Genomic DNA, 20,207 nt, shown 5'->3' with positions numbered 1-20,207 from the left:
GGTTGGAAACAATATTGAGCAATGGCATCCCTCCCTTTAGCCTCGGAAGTTAGGAGAAGACCTTCCCCTGCAAACAAAGTAAAAACAAGGAGTCACATTGGATCAATATATTTAAAGCCCAAATCAGTGCTGTCACCTCAACATGTTTCTACATGTTCAGTCTAGCTCTTGAGTAAAATCTTTTAACATCTACCTCCTCACTTGCAAACCCACTCTGCTTCCCTCCTCTTGAGGACTTCTTGCAGTTTTCTCTGCCTGGACTTGCCAGAATCCTTAGTGGTAAAGCCTCGGAGCATTTGCAAAATCGCAGTTCCAGTTGATCAGCAATGTACATAAATTTGATCACGCAAGCCAGGCAAGAGGTCATCTTGGCTGTCTTCTTTTAAAAAAAAAAAAGAGTTCAGTTCAAAACACTTGGTCTATTGCACAGGGTCTTCTACAATGTAGAAAAAGATTCCCCTGCTGAGTGTTTTACTCCTTACACTCCAGTAAGAAGTATGTGCTCCATTTCACACTCACTTTTCGCATTTATTTATTTCAAGCGATCTTGGTCTGGCGGTCATGTTCTCCGCTATCTTGACAAAGCCGCCTTCTATACATTATATTGAAAATATTCTGTCTTGCCCAGTGTTCAGAAAAGTGTCAAAAACTCCCTTCTACTGACCTTCATTTAGTTTTATTCATGTGTTATTCTTCCTTTGCGCTAAGATGCCTATTTTGGTGAACAAGCGTTTTGTAAATAATAACTCAAACAAATGCTGATGGCAGAACCACCCCCCCAACAGAAATTGTTAGGAATCTCATATAAACATAGAATACAGTGCTCAAACCTCTGAAATCTGTTTATTTCCAACTCTTCTTTAAAGTTTCTATAGGTTTGAATGTGAAAAAGGACACCTTCATTAAACATTCTAGCTGCAACTATTACAATCCCTTTTAATTGGTTACTTCTCGATGCATCCTCGAAGATATCTGCCCATTTTTTTCGTTAATCCTAACCCGCAACAAATTATCAAATGTGAACATTGTTTTAAACTATTCCCCAGTTTCGAACCCAGATGAGCAGATTACCAATAAAAACATTCCTATTCGGAATCCTGCATCTTGTGCCCTACTAGATGGGTCTCAGTCAAAGAAAAGCAGCTCGCTCCACTAGATGAGTCCTAGTCAAAGAATAGTAGCTCACTCCACTACGGTGGACAGGATACTTCATACATGTGTAGCTGTATGCATTTTTACCAAGGGCTGGACACTGAGAAAATGGGTCTCCTTTCCAGCTGTGTGAACTGTTTCCATCCTTATAGTAATGATGCTCTATATTTTCCTCCTCCACATTTGTTTTACATGGGTTGTGAAAAAGTTTTCAACACGCGACAATTGCTAAGTTGGCCACCAGGAGTAACTTTACAATCAATCAATCAGGCAGTTTTAAGCACGCTACTCACTCTGAAGGGTATCAAGGAGCTGGGGGAAGGGAGGGAGAGCAGCTCTAGTCAGTCAAAGAGCCAGGTCTTGAGGGTCTTCCTGAAGATGCGCCGGGTGGGAGAAGGTTCTTCCACCTGTTGTTGCTCTGCAGATGTGCGGGGGTTCGATGAGGTCAAGGTCGGGGAATCGGAGGTTCCTCTTGGGTATGTGGAAGGAGATTCTGTCATTGAGATATTGGGGTCCGTTGTTGTGGAGGCATTTGTAGGTGTGGGCGAATATCTTGAGTTACTCTCATCTCGACAGGGAGCCAGTGGAGGTTACGCAGGTGTTGGGAGATGTTTGTGTCGAGGGATACCGGGAACGAGTCTGGCTGCGGTGTTTTGTATGGTCTGGAGTTTGCGAAGCAGAGACTTGTTGATTTCGGCGTAGAGGGCATTTCCGTAGTCTAGTCTGCTGGTTAGGGGTGCATGATTGACGGTCTTCCTTGATTCAGGGGGGGATTCATTTGAAGGTCTTTCGGAGGATGCAGAGGGTGCTGAAGCAGCTGGTGGTGATGGCGTTGGCCTGTCTGGTCATGGAGAGGGAGGAGTTGAGTATGATGCTGAGGTTTCGGGCGTGGTCCGTGGAGGTGAGGGGGCTGCTGAGGGTGGTGGACCCCCTGGTTTCATTCCTTTTTTGGTCTGGCCCACAGTGTATGAAAAACAGTATTTTTCAAGAAAGCTGGTGTTTTCTGGTCTTGTGAAACCCAGGATAATCTTGATTTTCTTTTTATATCTTGCTGTCTTTACAAAGAAAAATATTTTTTTTGTGTTGGCTGCGGTGACCGATCTCTGTACGGGTATAGGAATTTTTTTTTCATTATTGTGGATGTTTGTGGCACAAATGATCTTAGTTCACCTTCTCATGTCTGGTTCCCGGAGGTCCATGCAAAAGAAGAAGGCCTCTGTATAATTTGTGTCTCACATTGGCTATTTGGGTCTTGTCACATCTTCTGGCAGTGCCTTGTCCTTGGGATTTGAAGATGTTCAATTTAACCTTGCATAAGTCCCACCTTTCTTCCTTAATGTGTTATAACATAGAAGCTATCTTGCCTTTCCCATTATTTTCTTTAACTTTTCGTCATTCAGTCTGCTCTACTTTTCTTTATATTGCTTTTTTTCCATTTTCTTTTTCATCCAGAAAAATGTAGGTATTGAGTTTTCCTACTAATGATCCTCCCTGTATTTAGGGCGTATGTCAAGTTTTAGAATTACTGAAGCAAAGAACTTGACATAAGGGCTATTGAAAAGCCACCATGTTATCACTGACAGGTTTTTGTTCAAGTTTAATCTGCAATACATGTCCTGCAACCAATGCTTAAATTATTGGAATGCTGTTGCTGGGAGAGGCATACCTCCTATTAAATTCCAATCCTTTTAAACAAAGTAAAAGGTATAAGTCTAAGACTTTGACTGAAAAACCAACATTTAGGACTACAAGATTGAGGGTTTGGTGCACGTGGCTGTCCCTAGTTAGTCAACCAAATTTTACTTGATGGATAGTGTGCTCAGAATTTAATGAGACCATCAAGCCCATTTACGTTGTATGGTATGTGTCTGGAAGAGTTGTGTGGTTTCATTTCCAAAATTCGTCAGTTGTTACTAGAACCTGCTATCCAGTTAACAAAGACTTATGACATGTTTCATCACTCACTAGGCAGAGTTCTGCTTCCCAGGTGAACAGCGTTCAAATATTGTTTGGGGTTATAGCTTTCAAGTGCTTGTCTACAAGAGACACGAGCACCCTAATGAGGAAACACTCTTGTTTTAAATTAATTTTTTTCTTATGGGCCGATTCCATTCACTTCCAGATTGCAATAGTCTGTAACCTTAACTTGCTCGTCCACAACAGAATTTACCATTTAATTTTTGCGCAATCTGTGCTTCTGTAGACTTTCTGAGCACGCTTCTAGGAGAGTGTAATGCCTAAATTGAAACATTAATTATCTGCGTGGAATGGTCTGTTTATTTTAATGCAGATTTAGTAGTTGTTTCCTTCAGAACCATGGAAAATGTGGTATGTTTATTGAACTGTGCTACACAATTAGCCAAAATAGATACATTGATTAAAGTTCTTCACTCGTGTCTTTATCCCACGATCCCTAGAATACTGTCTTGCAGTATTTTATTAGGATAGAATATGACACTTTGATGATTACGTTTTCGGTTTAAGTTGGTGTTAACCGGTCATTAACTATCACCAACTAGCTTTGCGTTTGTTGGTTTTTTTGCTCGACTTTAGTAAGGGGCTTTTCAAAGTGCTACCCGCCTGCCACCAGCTTGTGGTTACGTGCACAAGCACGCGCGCCTCGCCAATCATTGCTGCGGGCGCATCCCTCTCGTGCTTAGCACATCATCGTGATTGCTTTCACCGCGATCGCGATGACGTGCTAAGCACGCGAGGGGCAATGTCCCCTGCAAAGTAACATTTTAACAAGTGAATGTGCACTTGCGTGATAAATGTGAATAATGATCACCAGGAGTACTCCTAGATAGTGGCATCTTTTGCAGTTTTCAAGCCTAAACTCTTGTGAATTCGTTGTAGTCGTATATCTGGACTTAAACATGTTGATGATAGACCTGTGTTTGCACAAGTTTTTTTTTTGTACGTGACTGTGTTTTTAAAATTGTTTACATATTTACCATACCGATCTTATATGCGCATTTCTTAAAGAAAGGCAGGTGCATGTTAAGTGAGTCACACATTCTTACTGAATGTAATATCACTGGGTTGCACTCTCAGGTCAGAACTCTGATAAATGTGCTCAAGGTTCCATCGTGGGCCAGTGGGCATCGCTTCATACCACCCTAACCAGACAGCAGCAGACATGGCAGTTCCATCCCCGGCCTGCAGGTGTAGCTGTTCAATGACCGGCCAACAAGTGCCACTGTTAAAGCAACACTGTCTGCCAGCAGACGTCACTGTGCGAGCCAAAAGTCCAGTTCCAGCCAACTGGGTCACCATAAGAGCAACACTCCTAGTCTCGAACTGCAGGTATAGCAGTGAAAGCACCCGCTAGCCGTTGGGTGTCAGTGGCTGAGCAGCATTTCCAGACTTGCTCCGATGATATTAGTATGAGAGAGAGTCCCTTCTCTGGCCCCCAGGTGCCACTGCAAGCAGATGCTACTGGAAAGGCAGCACTTCCTGATCAGGCCAGCAGGTGTCACTGTATAAAGGCCATACTCCCAGTCTTTGCCAGCCATTGCCTCAGGAGCCCTCCTGACAGCAGTAGCAGAGCTCCAAATTCCTTACCACAAGTGAGTCACTCGAAGGGCAGAGCTACCATTGATTGTTAGTAGGCGTTGCTGCAAAAGTAGGTCTCGCAGCCCTCTCCAGCAGGTACCACTGTAGAGCAGCACTACAAGCCAAGGCCAGCAAGTGTAATAGCAAGTGCGTCACTCCCAGCCCTAGCCAGTAGGTGTCAACGCCTCAATTTGCCCCCCGCCCTTATTAGTGAAGAAAATATAATTAGGAGTCAGAAAGCATGTGCAGGTCACACCTGTTTTAATTTTGCTTCTCTGGTATCCTTGGAGTATCACATGCAGTTTAAACATGCCTGCCTTATTCGTGAGGTATAAAACTTCAAACAACATCCATAGCATTGGCATAGCCAATAGGTCTCGCTTTTGGGACCTTATGAGTATTTAGTTATGCAGCACAGTATCCTTGGTGCAACAACATGAACTGTTGCATGGCTAAACACTTATAAGGTCCCAAAGGCGAGACCTATTGGGTATGCCAATGCTGGTTTTAGTTTCTTGTTTCTGTTGGAAAGAAGGTGGGGTACAGATTGTCAATCCTTTGAAGTGCCACTGTGTAGCGGTCATTAAATGTAACAATTACTACCTCTCTACAGATAATTTTTATCCACAACTGCAAAGTGGATATTGGAATGAAGACATTTTTCACTACCTGAACTGTTTATTCTAGTCATGGGAGCTTAGCATGCAGGATGTTGCTACGGGCTTAAGAACTGTTTAATCAGGACTCCCATTTTGCCAGAGTCCATTTGTAGATTGTAAGCATATTTCTAATTTACTTCTGTTACTAAGGCCATTTTAGGTTTTGTCAAGGTCGCACTTCAGAATGTCTTTACCTCGGTTCAGTGCCAACTTTCGATGTGTTGCGGAAGGTTTTCAGATTTCTTTCATACACATTTTAACAGTAGAATGCATGGTCCTAACTTGAAATATTAAACTGTAATGTTTGAGCATTGGGTCGTCTATGTTCTACAGATTAATGTTCCAACTCCAAGTTTCATTGTGTCCTATCATATTGTTATCCTGGCATTGACTTTTCTTCATTATGGGGCTAAAATGTAAATTGTTGTTGGTGCCATCCAGATATGTGCGAGAAGAAGGTTCGTAGGCACCATAAGCACCTTCTTAAAATGTTACGTTACGTTGTATTAGAAGAATACAAAGCGTTGGTACCCTATACGAATAACTGTTCTTCATCTATTATTGTAGAGTATGCTGGCTTCTGTTCTGTTCTCATATCACTTTGTTACGAATAGTGTTCCATGCTACTGTGTTGGTGTCTTGAAGATTTGAATTTGTCTAGGATGTCAGCAGTAAATCCTACATGATTGGACTTTTAATATCAGGTTAATTTGCAACGTTTTTGTGATGGACACAGTAGTAGTAGCCAGGGAAAGCGTGTTGATTTGCTCCATTTAAGTATATTCGGGATCCATGTTGTTCGGGGACAGGAATTCAGAGCTCAATTAGATTCCTATATTGGTAATGGTTGACAATAAATCTGTAGAAATGTCTCCTGCTTTCAGTCGCAAAGAAACTTCTACTGTTCTCTCTTTAATGTACTGGAGAAATTGAACTATTAGGTTTAAACATTTAATGATAGTCTTGAACGGACAGGATATTCCTTTGATCTTCTGTCTGACATCAAGGAAAATGTAGATATTGTGCCAGTTTGATGTCCCTTGTATAGCCGAGCTTGCCCTTTTTAAATCATTTACTGTAAGGATTATCATTACACCTTTTGATTTTTGTCACTGAATATTATACTTTTTCTCAGCTAGAGGGCTCCTTTCCGGATACCATGACTAGATGTGCTGAGCTGCTGAACAAAAGCATTGAGGTGGACTTTGTGGATATCAATGTTGGCTGCCCAATTGACTTGGTGTTTAACATGGTAAAGCATTTTCTTCCAAATACAGTAACTTTTATGTATAACTTCTATACTGAGCCTGAGCGTTTAAGAGTAAAATAGGGCCTTTGCAGCCCAGGTTGAGTGACAGCTGTGCACCCAAGTAGAGCCTCCACCATTTCTCGAGTAAGCGTTACATCCAGCCGCTCTATAGACAGAACATAAGCAATGATTCATTTTTTACTGTAAAATTTTCCCTGCCCCATGTAGCCGACAATCACCCAATAAGTGTTGTCTCGATTAACTCTCTTCCGCTCCACCAGTGGGGTATCTTGGGCATGCTCACATGGTGGAGAGGGTTCTGTCAGTGTTGCTTGAAAGATTAACCAATTGAAAGAATCAACATTATTTGTTTTTCAAAATTTTGTGTCTTTGGATGATCATTTAGTTGCCTCATGCAACCGTTGTGCAAAGGAAGCAGCAGTGTAGGCTTCTGACTAATCCCAAAAGGAGCTACCTCTCTAGACCCGCAAGCTGATAGTAACCTGCTGAATTAAGTGTTCCAATAAGTGTAAGGCTGTTGGGATGCACCTCAGAACTCCTCAACTATTCCCCTATAAGCAGTATAAAGACGTCACATTGACTGATCCTCAGGAGACAGATGATCTGATTAGGAGTTTCTCATAATTTTCCGGCTTGTGCGTGAACGCCTGTTTACGCATAGGTCAGATTAGGAGTTTGAAGTTATTTAACACATCTTATATCATTATCAGATGCGTTAAATTACTCAACCGTCATTAAATTTTAGCAGGTCAAACCTGCTGAAATTTAACAGGGGAAAACGTATGGTATTTACCTCACCATGTGGATTTTGGTGCATTAAACCTCAAAATCCGCATGTCATTCCCCATGAACTCGTAATGGGTGTTAATTTCTCACACCGGATAAATCAAGTTCTACATGGTATCATTATTTATCCGTGGCAATAAATAACGCCTAAGCTCGTAGTCGGGTCCAGAGTGTCAGCCTCTATTATGCTAGTGATGCAGCAGGACACTCATTTTATTTTTGCATTCCAGGGAAAAAAAAGAGGAAAATGTAAATGACGAGAAGCAAGGGACTGCTACACAAGCAATTGTTCGTTTTGCTTACTTAAAAAATTATGGCAGCCAGACCAAAGCCTTGAAGGCAACAGCGTGGGTGAGGATATCCTTCAGACCTGGATCACAATCTCTCATAAGAATTTGCTGACCCAGGCTAGGCGCTGATCAATCAGATGACTATGGGACAGGCAGCATATACGAAGAGACAACATTGGTTTTGTTTGCTGCATTAATTATCCAAACTAATAACATTGTTTTCAAAACAGCCTGAATGGGTGAGACCCAGGGTGTCCAACATAAGACCTAAAGGGCCTTTTCCACTCCAGATGTTCAGACTACCCACTAACTTTTTTTTATTAATTCCATTTAGATTCTTCATAAATGTATATTATATAAAGACCCTGAAGCTCTAGAATGGATCTGGTCCTCTTACACCTAAGTTGGGTACACCTGAGATAGACTATCGCTCATCTTACACAGCAGGGCAGGGCTCCGTGAGGTGAAATAGTGCCTGGCAAAACTTTTCTTCACTTTTTGGGTCGCTGTAGATATCCATGTTGTAAAACTCTTAAACTTATCTAATCATCATCACAGTACATCCTGCTCCTTCTTACACTGCTTCAGCCCTGGATGTTCCAGAGGGTATTTAGAGACGGCCAAGCAGGGAACAGATATTTTGTCAAGTTGGTCTAAGTTATGGATGGATGAATGAATGAATGAATGAAAGCTTTTACATTGCACACGCCCCCTTTAATAGTAATGTTGCCTCTCTTTGTACGTGGATGCGTGTGCATTAAGGTGGACACAATCCACTACACTCTATCTACTATTTAGGCCCCACCCAATTCAATGAAAACAATTGCGCAGTCTTAGGGAAGAGTTGGAGGACCTAGGTTTTCTACATGTTTAACTTTCATTTAATTGCACAGTTGAGAAGACCTGCTAATTACCAAAGTCTCAAGTAGGTTTTCACTTTTTATTTTCTTTCCCACAAGGGAGGTGGGTGTGCCCTGATGAGTCGCTCCAGAAAATTCGAACAAATAGTGAAAGGAATGAATTCTGTAAGTAAAACTTTTTTCTTAATGGATTGGGACTTTTGTGTACTATAAATGTCCTAATTGAAGCATTTCTTATTCTGTTATGAAAGGTACTCGATGTTCCTTTGACCGTAAAAATCAGAACTGGGGTCCAAGAAAACGCCAATCTCGCTCATAAATTGATTCCAAATTTGAAACACTGGGGAGTTTCATTAATAACGGTATGTACCCCTCTACAACTGGTATTTTTGTAAGAAAATATCAGTGAAGCCTTTTTTTTTTTGGAAGCATGACTTTTATGATGATTAAAATAATGACGTTGTTCTATTGAGAAAGTGTCAATTTTTTTTTGATTATTTTAGCTTCACGGGAGATCAAAAGAACAGCGTTACACAAAACTTGCTGACTGGGAATACATCAACCGCTGTGCTGCTTTAGCCAGTCCTGTGCCTTTGTTTGGTATGTTATCTCCATGTGCTTCCCCTACTAAATTAATATTACCATAGTAAAGCAAACTGTTTATCTTCATACTCCTTTTGGGGAATGTGTTTCCACTTTACGGTACTTATACACAGGTAAGAACGCACCTTGAACAATACACAGTTATCCTTTAAACTTTTCACCCCAATGTATTTTCAGAGTGGTAAAACGTCAGCTGTTATTACCGATACTGGGGGTATATGTAATTATGGGTTATATAAAGGAGCGAACTTCCAAATCAATACCCTGAGAAAACTTAAACCATTCCTTCCTGCCAAAGACTTCCAAACTGCAGTACAATCTATAGTCATCCCGCACATAGAATACGGCTGCACCGCCCTCTGCGGGCTCCCCCTAACTACAACAGCACCCCTAAGAGCATCCCTTAACGCCGCAGCGAGACTCGTCACAGGCTCAAAAAAACACTCACATATCTCCCCGGACTTTAAATCACTGAACTGGCTACCTTTTGAGGCCAGAATCCAACTGAAAATCGCATGCATGACACACAAGGCTGTGCATCTGAATTCACCCGCCTACCTCACTCAAAAGTTGACAATTTCGGGTGGCTCCCGAACTACTAGGAGCACAAGCAATCTGTTGCTGAAACCCCGAAGATTTCGGAAGGAAAAAACGTATAAACGTTCCTTTTCAGGAATGGCGCCCAGGATCTGGAACTCACTCCCTCCTGAAACAAGGCTCATCACCTCCAACACTATCTTTAAGAAGAAAGTTAAAGCGATCCTCATGGCAAAATACACATGACCTATTTCTACGTATCACTCATGAATCTGCGCTGTAAGTCCTGCCCGTCCATGGCCTATTGTACCCTGTATTAACGAATTACGTATTGTATACGCTCACTCCTTGTATTTTGTTATAATGTTTTGATGCACCTGGTTGATTATGTTTATTGTTATATTGTTGACGCACCTGGCTGACTTTGCACACTTTACCCTCTTCACCTCAACGATCCTTACTTCCCTTCTACTCGCACCTGTGGGTCTTTACATCCTGCACACACCCACCTCAACTAGGCCCACCTTTAAACTCTAGATACTCTAAAGACGCTTAAGCAAGTATATGCTCCTTGCTATTGCACTTTATGCTATTGACACAACTGTTTTGTCTATACTCAGTGTACCTACATTACCACACCTATGACCTACCTCATGTCCGTTGACCTACCTATGTAACTAGCACCTTGTACCTAACTACCTCATATATTACTTTGTATATTCGCTTCTTTACATTGTATTTTTACTTTGTATATTCTACTTTGTATTTTTTACTTGTAAAGCGCTCTGATATCTGCAAAGATCTTGTTCGCGCTGTATAAAACTCTCAAAATAAAATAAATAAATAAATTGTTACCAAAGGATTCCAAGCTATGAGGAATAACGTGGGAAATTTGGTGCACTGGTCCTATTTCTGCAAGTCATTCCAGAATTCTGGGAACTTCTCCAAGACAAAGTTATCCAGGTTTGAGCTTTAGGATTTCTCCCCAGGATCCAACATGATATTACAGCGTGCAGTCATATCACAGGCCTCCTAAGACCTATTTGTGCGGGATCTTATTTTATGAGACTATGGAATGTCAGTAGCAGTTGGTGTAGGGGTGTGCACAGTTATTTTTTCTTCTATGAAAATCCTGATTTTTAGCAGTTATGCTGAAGCAAAACACTTTGACTAAAATTTCGAGGTGTCCCATAAACCTTTGAAAAGATTGAAAAAATCTTTGCACCTTTCCATTATACTACTACAGTGCTGCGACAGATACCAGGGGGAATCTATAGGAAGAGAACAGCTAGGTTATAAGGTTAATTAAGCATTTTAATTATAGGTAAGAGACTAGGATTGAGTTTCATAGATATGTAGCTAATCACCAGTAACATCACCTTTTCAGGGGAGATTTGTTTGTTTCTATCAGTCATAGAAACATGTAAGTTAGTTTCTGCATGTAATATTCCTTTTAATTATATTTTCCTTTTTAGATAGAATGCTGACTTTCAAAATAAGGTTTGCAGAAGCCAGAACGCTCATCCGTGAAAATTGCAGTTGCTTGCATTTTAGTGTCGTGTGTTCTTGTAAATTAGCAATCCTTGTAGGCCTACTGAGCTTGAATCAGCTTTGTAATAGCTAAATGCAGTGAAAAAACAGCCATTTCGCTAAAAAGAGGGAACGTTTTCTTCACTCTTTAGCAACACTCTTGCACCTTTTTGCAAGTCTGTGCCCACCATTAAGGCAGAGCACGGAATAGTTTTTCTACCTGGATTAGAAAACGTTAGACAGATGCTTCAAGCTGGGTCATTTAAAAAAATACAGCGTTGAGGGCTTAATGTTGTCCGTTACTATGATACCCCAGAACTCTTTAAAGCAGGAGTGCTGGCAGCCGAGGATGCATTCGTGTATCTCCTTACACCAGCAGAGAAAATCACTTAATTTCCAAATTAACTTGCAAACCAACAGCTTGTTGTTTTCTATTTTTTCCATTTCTCATCATTACATGTGTTTTAGAACAGAAAAAAACTACTTATCTAACACACATTTACAATTTGTGGCCAACAGTTCTGTTTTCCAGTGGTCTTTCTCACTTCCTACCATGTGTTGCCATGGGACGCAATGCAGCTTCAGTGGCACGTTCAGCTGTAGAGCTGCAGCGACTGATTGCGGTCACCTGCCATTAAACATCTCTGAAAATTATCCATACTGTGTTCCTCTACTGAGAATGTGCCTTTGGTGTTTATTTCTTCCATTACATCTGTTTCAAACTGCCCTTATATTCCAGGTTGTGGACAGAGGCCTAGGGATGTATTCTCATTATGTAATTCCCACGTCATGGGCACATTACCTGATAGTCTCCCACACACATATTGTGCAACGCTCCTTTGCACCCTGCCTAGGTTCATTCTTTATAATTCTAAATACCAGTATGTGCGTATAGAATGATTTGCTCAAGATCAGTTTGTTTAAAGTAGGCGACCCAAGTCTGAATCATACTAGTACTAGCTCCAAAGGCTTTAAATGTACTATCTTATTGCATTTTGGTGAACCTTACCATGACAATCTGCACGGTCTCCCTCTTTCATGAAACACCAGGTCCAGTTCTCCAACATTGGTTCTTTCTTATATTCACACGCTTGAATTGTTTCCCATTGTCAGGCTGGCAATCCTTGGTAATCTTAAATAGTAGTAAACAGTGTTTGATCATAGGCCTCAACATTGTTGTTTAGTTGTACTTCCACCTCATTTGAAGCAATCTCGACTTCAACAAATGAGGTGGCAATACTAGCTCTGTTACTCCCCATAGCTCTGATTTCTGCCACACATCGCGTGAGAGAGTCCCTGTGAAAAGCTGTGCTCTAACCTTTCATTTACCTTTTTCTGATACTTTGTGGTATACCCTGGAGCTCCTACAGCACCATCCTCAGTGAATTGTGAGTTGTTTTGGGAGTAACTTTCTGGCTTATTTCTACTTTTCGGGACCTGGAATTCTGTCCTCGGTCATCCTGGCTGAAAGAGAAAAAAAGCTTTTTAAATCCTGCTCTATCAGTGCTCAGTAGACCATCTACACTGATGACCCACATGAATAATGCAGATATTGCCTTTTATCCATTGTACAATCCTTGATGCTTTGCCATTTGCAGCACCTTCCTTTCAAAGACTCTGAAGGATAGAGAGAGGATATTGGCACTATATGTCCTCGTAAAGAAAAAATGCTCTCATTCTAAGGCCGTTGCTCGATCAAGTGGGAATGATTCAGTGAGAAGTGCTACACCAAGTACGTCCTCAAGGATGGCGAAAAACAGAAACAAGCAGATTTTCCAACTGGACTTACAGTCCTAAGTGCCAACAGGCACATCCTCACAGATAAAGACTGTAGTTTCTTAATAACTAAACTAAAAGAACCCACTCCAGGTAAGATTAAAACCAGCTAGCTCAAAAATCTAGCTCCGGAAATGCTTTTGGTGAGCTGCAGTTTGTGCTGGGGACCTATGTTATCTTCGGCAACGACAAAGAAAAAATCAGTCATCCACAACATCATTCTCAACGTCAAAATCACCATTGACCACAGCAAAAGCCTTCAATGTAGAGTTCGCTGTTGACGACCAGTTTTGTTCCAACTCTCTTTTCCACCAATTTAAGCCTTCTCAACTACATGTTAGATTCTGAATTAGAAGTGGATTTCAGCGACGAGGCCGCCTCTAATACCGCTTATAGCCCAACAAAGATGGATATCCATTATGTCCCTAACTATGAAGGAGACACCTTAGATTATAAAATATGGGCCTAACTCTGGGAGGAGGATGTGCAAATAAATGCATGCTTGGCCTGCTAGTTGGGTCTGCTGTGCTTGTTCGTTTTTCCGTTCATACTGATTACCCTAAGAGAGAGATTTAAAATATATATATATATATATATATATATATATATATATATATATATATATATATATATATATATTTTCACTGAAAAAACCATAGGTTTCACACATGTTATAGTTAGCTGGACATTTCGCTCATACAAAACCATTGAAATTCCCCCGTTATAGTTAGTGCAGCTAACTATAACTCGCGCGCCCGCAATGCACTGCTGATGACGTCACCTATTACATCACTCATGACATGGTCAGTGACATCACTCATGACATCTCAAATACCTTTTCTTGTTTTTGGCGTTTCTTTTTCTGTTTTCTTGTGTCTCGGTTCTGCCGAGGCACAAGATGGTTGCCAACACTTCCTGGTTTGGAGTGTTGACCGCCAATTAGCATAAAGCTTGTGCTCGGGAGGATACGCGTACGGTACTTCGTCTATAGATATATCTGTGATTTTACTTTTGATTTTCTCAGGAACTACAGCACGGATGTACACCATTTAACAAAAAGCGTAAACTGCGAACCAAACTCTACCTTTTTGCCTAATTTGGTGTAATTCCGTTCAGCAGTTCGGGCTGTAGCCTCACTTAAAGGTCCATATGGAAAATTGCATGGGGAAAACACGTTTTGGGACCTCCCTTTTTTCTCGGCCCCTGCTTCAAAAAGCGCCCCATCTTCTTTGTGAATTTCGCGAAGATTCGTCAACCGGCGCGAAAGTTATTCCAAATAGAAAGTTGAGGATTTCCTATGGAAACTAGGTCCTAACTATAACTACCTACTGGCGACCGCCAGTAGGTAATTAATATATATATATATACATACACCATTCAGGGCTCCTTCCAGATTTTTGCCACAAACTGTAAAAGATAATCTGGATTTATTTGGAGAAAATGTAATAAGGATCTAAAAAATTTATATTCTGTGGAAAATCAAAGAAAACGGAAAATGGATCCAAAGAAATCTTTGTTACACAAGACAGTGAAAAAACTACAGGAAGAAGATGGACTCCTGATAAAACCCTCGGACAAAGGGCGGAATAATGTATTATGGGGGAGGGAACAATATAAAAAAGAAGCTCGTAGTCAACTACAGGATTGCAGTTGCTATAGCAGGATCAGTCCGAGTATGAGTAGGTAATGATAGATTTCTTTGGGAGACTAGATACCTGGAAAGAAGGACTTCTGAGCTGGGACGGGTACAAATTTATCAAAAGAGAGAAACCAGTAATCCCAGTATTTTATATGCTCCCTAATATACATAAAAACCCCACTAGTCCACCAGGGAGACCTATTATTTCATCCTGTGGGAGTCTCTTTGAAAACGCTTCATGTTACATCGATTATTTTCTGAATCCAATAGTGAGATCTCTCCCCTCCTATATCAAAGATTCGACTGATTTTTTTAAATGTATTTTTGATATTTGCTGGGATGATGAAACCATGTTCCTACTGACATTAGATATATCCACACTGTATACCAGTATTAGACATGTGGACGGACTAAAAGCGAGTGAATATTATCTTAACAGACGACCAGCCGTTTTGCAGCCCAAAAAAGAATGATTTTAGAACTTATGGAGTGGTGCCTCACGAAGAACATTTTTCTCTTTGGTGACGATCTTTTTCTGCAGGAACGGGGGTCTGCAATGGGCACCTGTGTCGCCCCCAGTTATGCCAATTTACATCTTGGCTGGTGGGAGGAACGGGTGCTCGGGGGTGGTCCCCTCGACCAGTGGACTGAACATGTCCTGTTGTTGGTTAGATTTATCGATGATGTCTTCGTGCTGTGGCAGGGCACGGAGTCAGACATCGAATTGTTTATTAATGACCTTAACCAAAACTCCCTAAATCTAGAGTTCACAGGTCATCACAGTAAAACCACAATAGATTTCTTGGACATTCGGATCAGACCCCTTAACGGTAAACTAGAAACAACTGTCTTTCGCAAAGCTACTGCTTGAAATTCAGTTCTCCATGCGGAAAGTGCCCATCCAGCTGCATTAATTAGAAACATTCCGTTTGGGGAGTACTATAGAGCTAGGAGAACCTGTAGCAGTGAGGAAGAGTTTGATAAAATAGAAAAGGAGATGTCTCAAAGATTCACCCAAAGGGGTTATAAGCAAGATGTTTTAAAAGGGGCATCCACCAAAGCAAAAAATCTGAAACGACAGAAGATACTTTTTGAACCCTCAAGAACTAAAACACATCGGGAACAGAATAAACATTTGAGTAATCAGGATAATTCAAGATTTATAACCACCTACAATATAAAACATAGGGAAGTTAGATCTATCCTAAAAAAAACACTGCTACCTCGTAAAGAACGACCCAGTGTTGGGGTCTAGAGTCAAAAGAAACCCCAAGGTGACTTTTAAGAAATCCAAATCACTCAAAGATCTGATCGTTCAAAGTGAGTTCGTTGAGAAAAAGAAGGGTATCTCTAATTGGCTAAAACAAAAACCTGGTTTTAAAAAATGTTCTAAATGCAAGGCGTGTCAGCATGGCATGAATCGAACTGATTTTAGAACTTTTTTTAATAAAACCGTAACCATTAGGAGTTTCATGACCTGCAAAAGTAATTTTGTTGTGTATCTGTTACAATGCTCCTGCCCTAAAATCTATATAGGCAGTACTACTCTACCTGTCCACCAGAGAATCCTTTAACACAGGCGAGCGATTGTCAATCAGGACAGGACATATCCCATCGCCCGGCATTTTGAATTCCATCATCAAAGTGACCCTGTAAGTCTGCAATATACATGCATAGCAGAAGTCCCCAAAAAGAAGAGGGGGCGACAGAGAAAGAGAACTCCGGAAGTTAGAGACATACTTTATTCTAGAGTTCAATTGTAAGGAACTGTATGGGCTAAATGTTGATGAGGATTTGTATACCTGCCTGCTCTGATAAATATAATGAAGAGTTTTATAAATCTGCACTAAGAACCATGAATGGACAGTTTTTTTTTTAAAAATCTCAAACATTTCATTTTTTAGTGATAGTATTTTCTGATAAATGTAGAAATAGGACCAGTGTCGAGAAGTGGGTAAAATGTTACTTGCAATATAGGAGTTAATATGCATTAGCACTTTAAGACGATCTTTTTGCACTGATGTGAAATGGACAATAGACAAGATGGTATCTAGTTTACATATGCACTTGCACTTTACTTCTCGATAAAGTACTGTAATGGAATTAATTGTAGGAAATTGAGTGAAATGTTTACATTGAGAAATTATCACTGTTTACATAAGAAGTAGTATCGAAATTACTTATGCCTTGCACTTTATTCTTGAAATGGAGTATTGTATGGCAAATTGGTTTACATTAAAAGGAGTGAGATGTTTACATTAACCCCTTCCATGCTCATGATGAGCTCAGCTCGTCATGCAGTACACTGCTTGTGTGCTCATGACGAGCTGAGCTCGTCATGAACAATGGAATTCAAGGATCTGCAGCACAGAGGATGAATTGCTGTAGCATTGATGTGGTTAAGAAACTATTATTGTTTACATAGGCACTGGCACTTTTTGAACCATTCTTAGATTTTTTATATGTTTGTAACTGTTCGTTGATTAGTTATGAACTTGTAGGGGATACCATAGGAAATTATGTATATACTTTGTGATCCATGATTCCATTCCGTCAGTAAAGTAAATTTTTGGTGAATGAGGCTTGCATAAAGTTTGGGTTCTGTTGCTGAACTGGCACTTGAGATATTGCAAGAATCGAGAACAAATGGAAAATGGCACTTGCCACAGCACTTTCAAAACAAACTGAACGATTGCAAAAAAAGTTTTTAATAGCACTTGCACTTTTTGATTGTTATTAAAAAAATGTACTAACAAAAAATGTTAAAACACGATTAAATTTGTGTAGAATAGAATTGTACAAAATCAAGGAACGCATACCCCCAAAATATATTTCTGGTATAAAAATTATTTGAATGCATTTTAGCCAAGAGATTAGGGAAAAAGAAACAATTTGCAATTGAATTGGTTTGTGGTGAATACATATAGATGTGTGAAGGCTGGGGAAAGCAACATATTATAATAATGCCGCTGTTCTCCATGAAAGGAAGTCCCACACGCAATTCTGTGTCCTTTACCACTTTTTACTATCACTACTATGTGTATATTAATGTGAAAAAAATGGTGGCAAAACATCGTGATCAACGGAGCTTGACTCCCGAAACGCGTTGATGTAACTCGTCTTTTATCAATAAAAACTGAGTTGAAACCTACTTTGGAGTGCCGGATGGTTGTCTGTGGAATTGCTGGATAATCCTATATTTAATATATATATATATATATATCTATTGTTTTTCCAAAAAGTAGTAAATCTGTACCCATTTGAGTACTACTGAATGGAGGCAAATGTACTACTTTTTTGAATTCTCAAAGATTGGCAGCAGTGGAGTTGGAATGCTTTGTCAGTACCAACTTTCCAGGCATATTGCTGGCAATCAGACCCACAAAAGGCGATGAAACATATGCGTGCAAATAGTATAACTACTGGCAATCACTGGCCTAGCATTCCAATCCATCATTTTTCAAGTACTGTCCCACTCTAGAATTAGGTCCTAATTTATGGTTAAGGCAAACTGAGTGGCAGAGGACTTTATCAGCCACCTTGCCTTTAGTCTATCTGCAAAATTTAGAGAGGTCTGCTGGCCCCACAGATATCGTTATGCATTTTCAGTAAACAGTCATGGTGGTCTCTCAATACAGCGTGCAATTAACAGATTACTGCAACGTTTTTAAAAGTTTATTTTTAAAAACGCAACTTCTAACACCAGGGGAGATTTCTTGCATGGTGTTTCTTTTTTTACCGTCTCTTACTACCAGGATAGACCTGGTGATGTGAGACAGTTTAAAAAAAAAAAATACTCCAACCACGCACGGTAACTAAGGCAGACAGTAAAAGAAAATACACCAACCGTGCATGCTAACTAAGGCAGACAGTCGATAGCTTACCACTGATGGTCCTTCAGAGAAAGTTTTACACAGATAGAATAAATGTTTCTTGCGGTCCCCCCACGAGGATGGACCTTGAGTTAGACGGGCAGGGTACTCCTCTGCTATTGCATTGGAGTACCCTGTCTGCCAAACTCTAAATCAGCCCCAGAGGCCACATAATGCCAATCAGTACATATCTTACTCTTCATGGATCCATAGTGGAGCGTTACGACAAATCACAGGATGGACGCTACCCCAGTCCATTAAAGAGGTACTGCCCCAAGGGGACGAAGCTTACTCGTAGATTTCTCCAGCTATGGCTAGTCCTGGCCAAGAGAAGGATGGCGATTGGTCTGAATGAAGAGAGTCAGGAGGGATGAAAAATTGGAAGACGATACTAGAGCCTGGTATGTCATGATACCGTAGGTCCCCCTGGAGGAGATCGCCGGAACGAACACACGTAGACCTAGTTGAGGCTGACATAGAGGTACAGCACTCGGACATTCTCAGGTTAAGCGCAGAGTAATCACTTTGAAACTCTGGGTGGTCTGACGCAGTGACACATGGCAAAGTAGGAGAAGTTCTATGTATGTGACCGGGAGGGAGGGTGGGAGAGTTTCTTTATGGAGTTAGGTTCTTATGGTTTGTTTATTGTTTATTGGGAAATGTCAATCCGTTAAACGCAATGTACGGCAGACTGGTACAGATATCTGCTATTAGTATACTCTTGTTTCTTTCATGAAAATATATACATATATATATATTTTTTTTCATTGCAAACTTTGCTACATGTACAAAATGTTGAGACTATACTGTACTGCTACTGTTCAAGGTTGAACTGTGCTGGGATTTGGGTGTATCTGTACAGATGTTACGTTGCCGAATGAAGTAACCTCTCAAATAAAAAAATGATTAAAAAAAAAATAATCTTACTCTTCATGGAAACAGTCCATCTCAAAGCTTGGTCATCTCTGCTATTCACCCTGCGCCCATTGATTTTTTTTTAGTGGGGAAATATGAGATGTCTCCCCCCAACCAAATCTCACGGAATACATGCCTGGATGATACTTATCAGGAGTATGATTACCAGCACCACACTTTAGGATGTTATTACTCTTAGATGTACGCACCTAATCGTGATTAACAACCTTATAACCGATCATGGACTTCTTTACAAGACTACTGCCTGAAAAACGTATGTGTGCCCCACCTCCAATATCAGCACCTCCTACACCACCTCCACTGCCAACGGAGCAGTCTCCAAGACCAGTCACACCGAAACATGTCCTGCACACTTCTAAAGATAGGGAGATGAGGATTCTTAAAGAATCTGTCTACTCAAATTAGGAAGAAGACCCCGTTACTGCCAGATAATGAGGCTAATGAGGAGTGGGATGATTATCTTACCAAAGGAAGGTGACAAATCTGTCCAACCAGATTCACCTACTTATGAAAAAAAAACCTTTCCATTTCGTAATGGAGAGAGCGGCTACAAATGTAATCTCCTGATGACCTTAGAACATTTAATGCTTCCTGTATGACTTCAAGGAACAGACTCATAAAGCTATTAGGTCAATACCTATTCTAGAGTCATGACATTTATGAAAACACCAACCACAGTGTCAGCGGTGGTTCTTCTTTTGGAGACACAGCCCTAACCTGCCTTATGGGTCATCCCAAATCA

General features: G+C 40.6%; 1 protein-coding gene across 2 annotated transcripts in view; it reads left to right on the top strand.

Moving 5' to 3' along the window:
- DUS3L (dihydrouridine synthase 3 like) overlaps positions 1 to 20,207 on the top strand; it is a 241,275-nt gene that overhangs the window by 119,708 nt on the left and 101,360 nt on the right. For both annotated transcript variants that reach the window (XM_078663631.1, XM_078663632.1), the window contains exons 7-10: positions 6,502 to 6,618; positions 8,672 to 8,737; positions 8,824 to 8,934; positions 9,076 to 9,172. In XM_078663631.1, the coding sequence (XP_078519757.1) occupies positions 6,502 to 6,618; positions 8,672 to 8,737; positions 8,824 to 8,934; positions 9,076 to 9,172 (391 nt within the window). The remainder of the gene's footprint in view (positions 1 to 6,501; positions 6,619 to 8,671; positions 8,738 to 8,823; positions 8,935 to 9,075; positions 9,173 to 20,207) is intronic.

Source organism: Lissotriton helveticus, chromosome 10 (genome assembly GCF_964261635.1).
Source record: "Lissotriton helveticus chromosome 10, aLisHel1.1, whole genome shotgun sequence".
NCBI classification, from domain to species: Eukaryota; Metazoa; Chordata; class Amphibia; order Caudata; family Salamandridae; genus Lissotriton; species Lissotriton helveticus.
The sequence above is the reverse complement of the archived record's forward strand: the minus strand, read 5'-3'. Positions and strand labels throughout refer to the sequence as shown.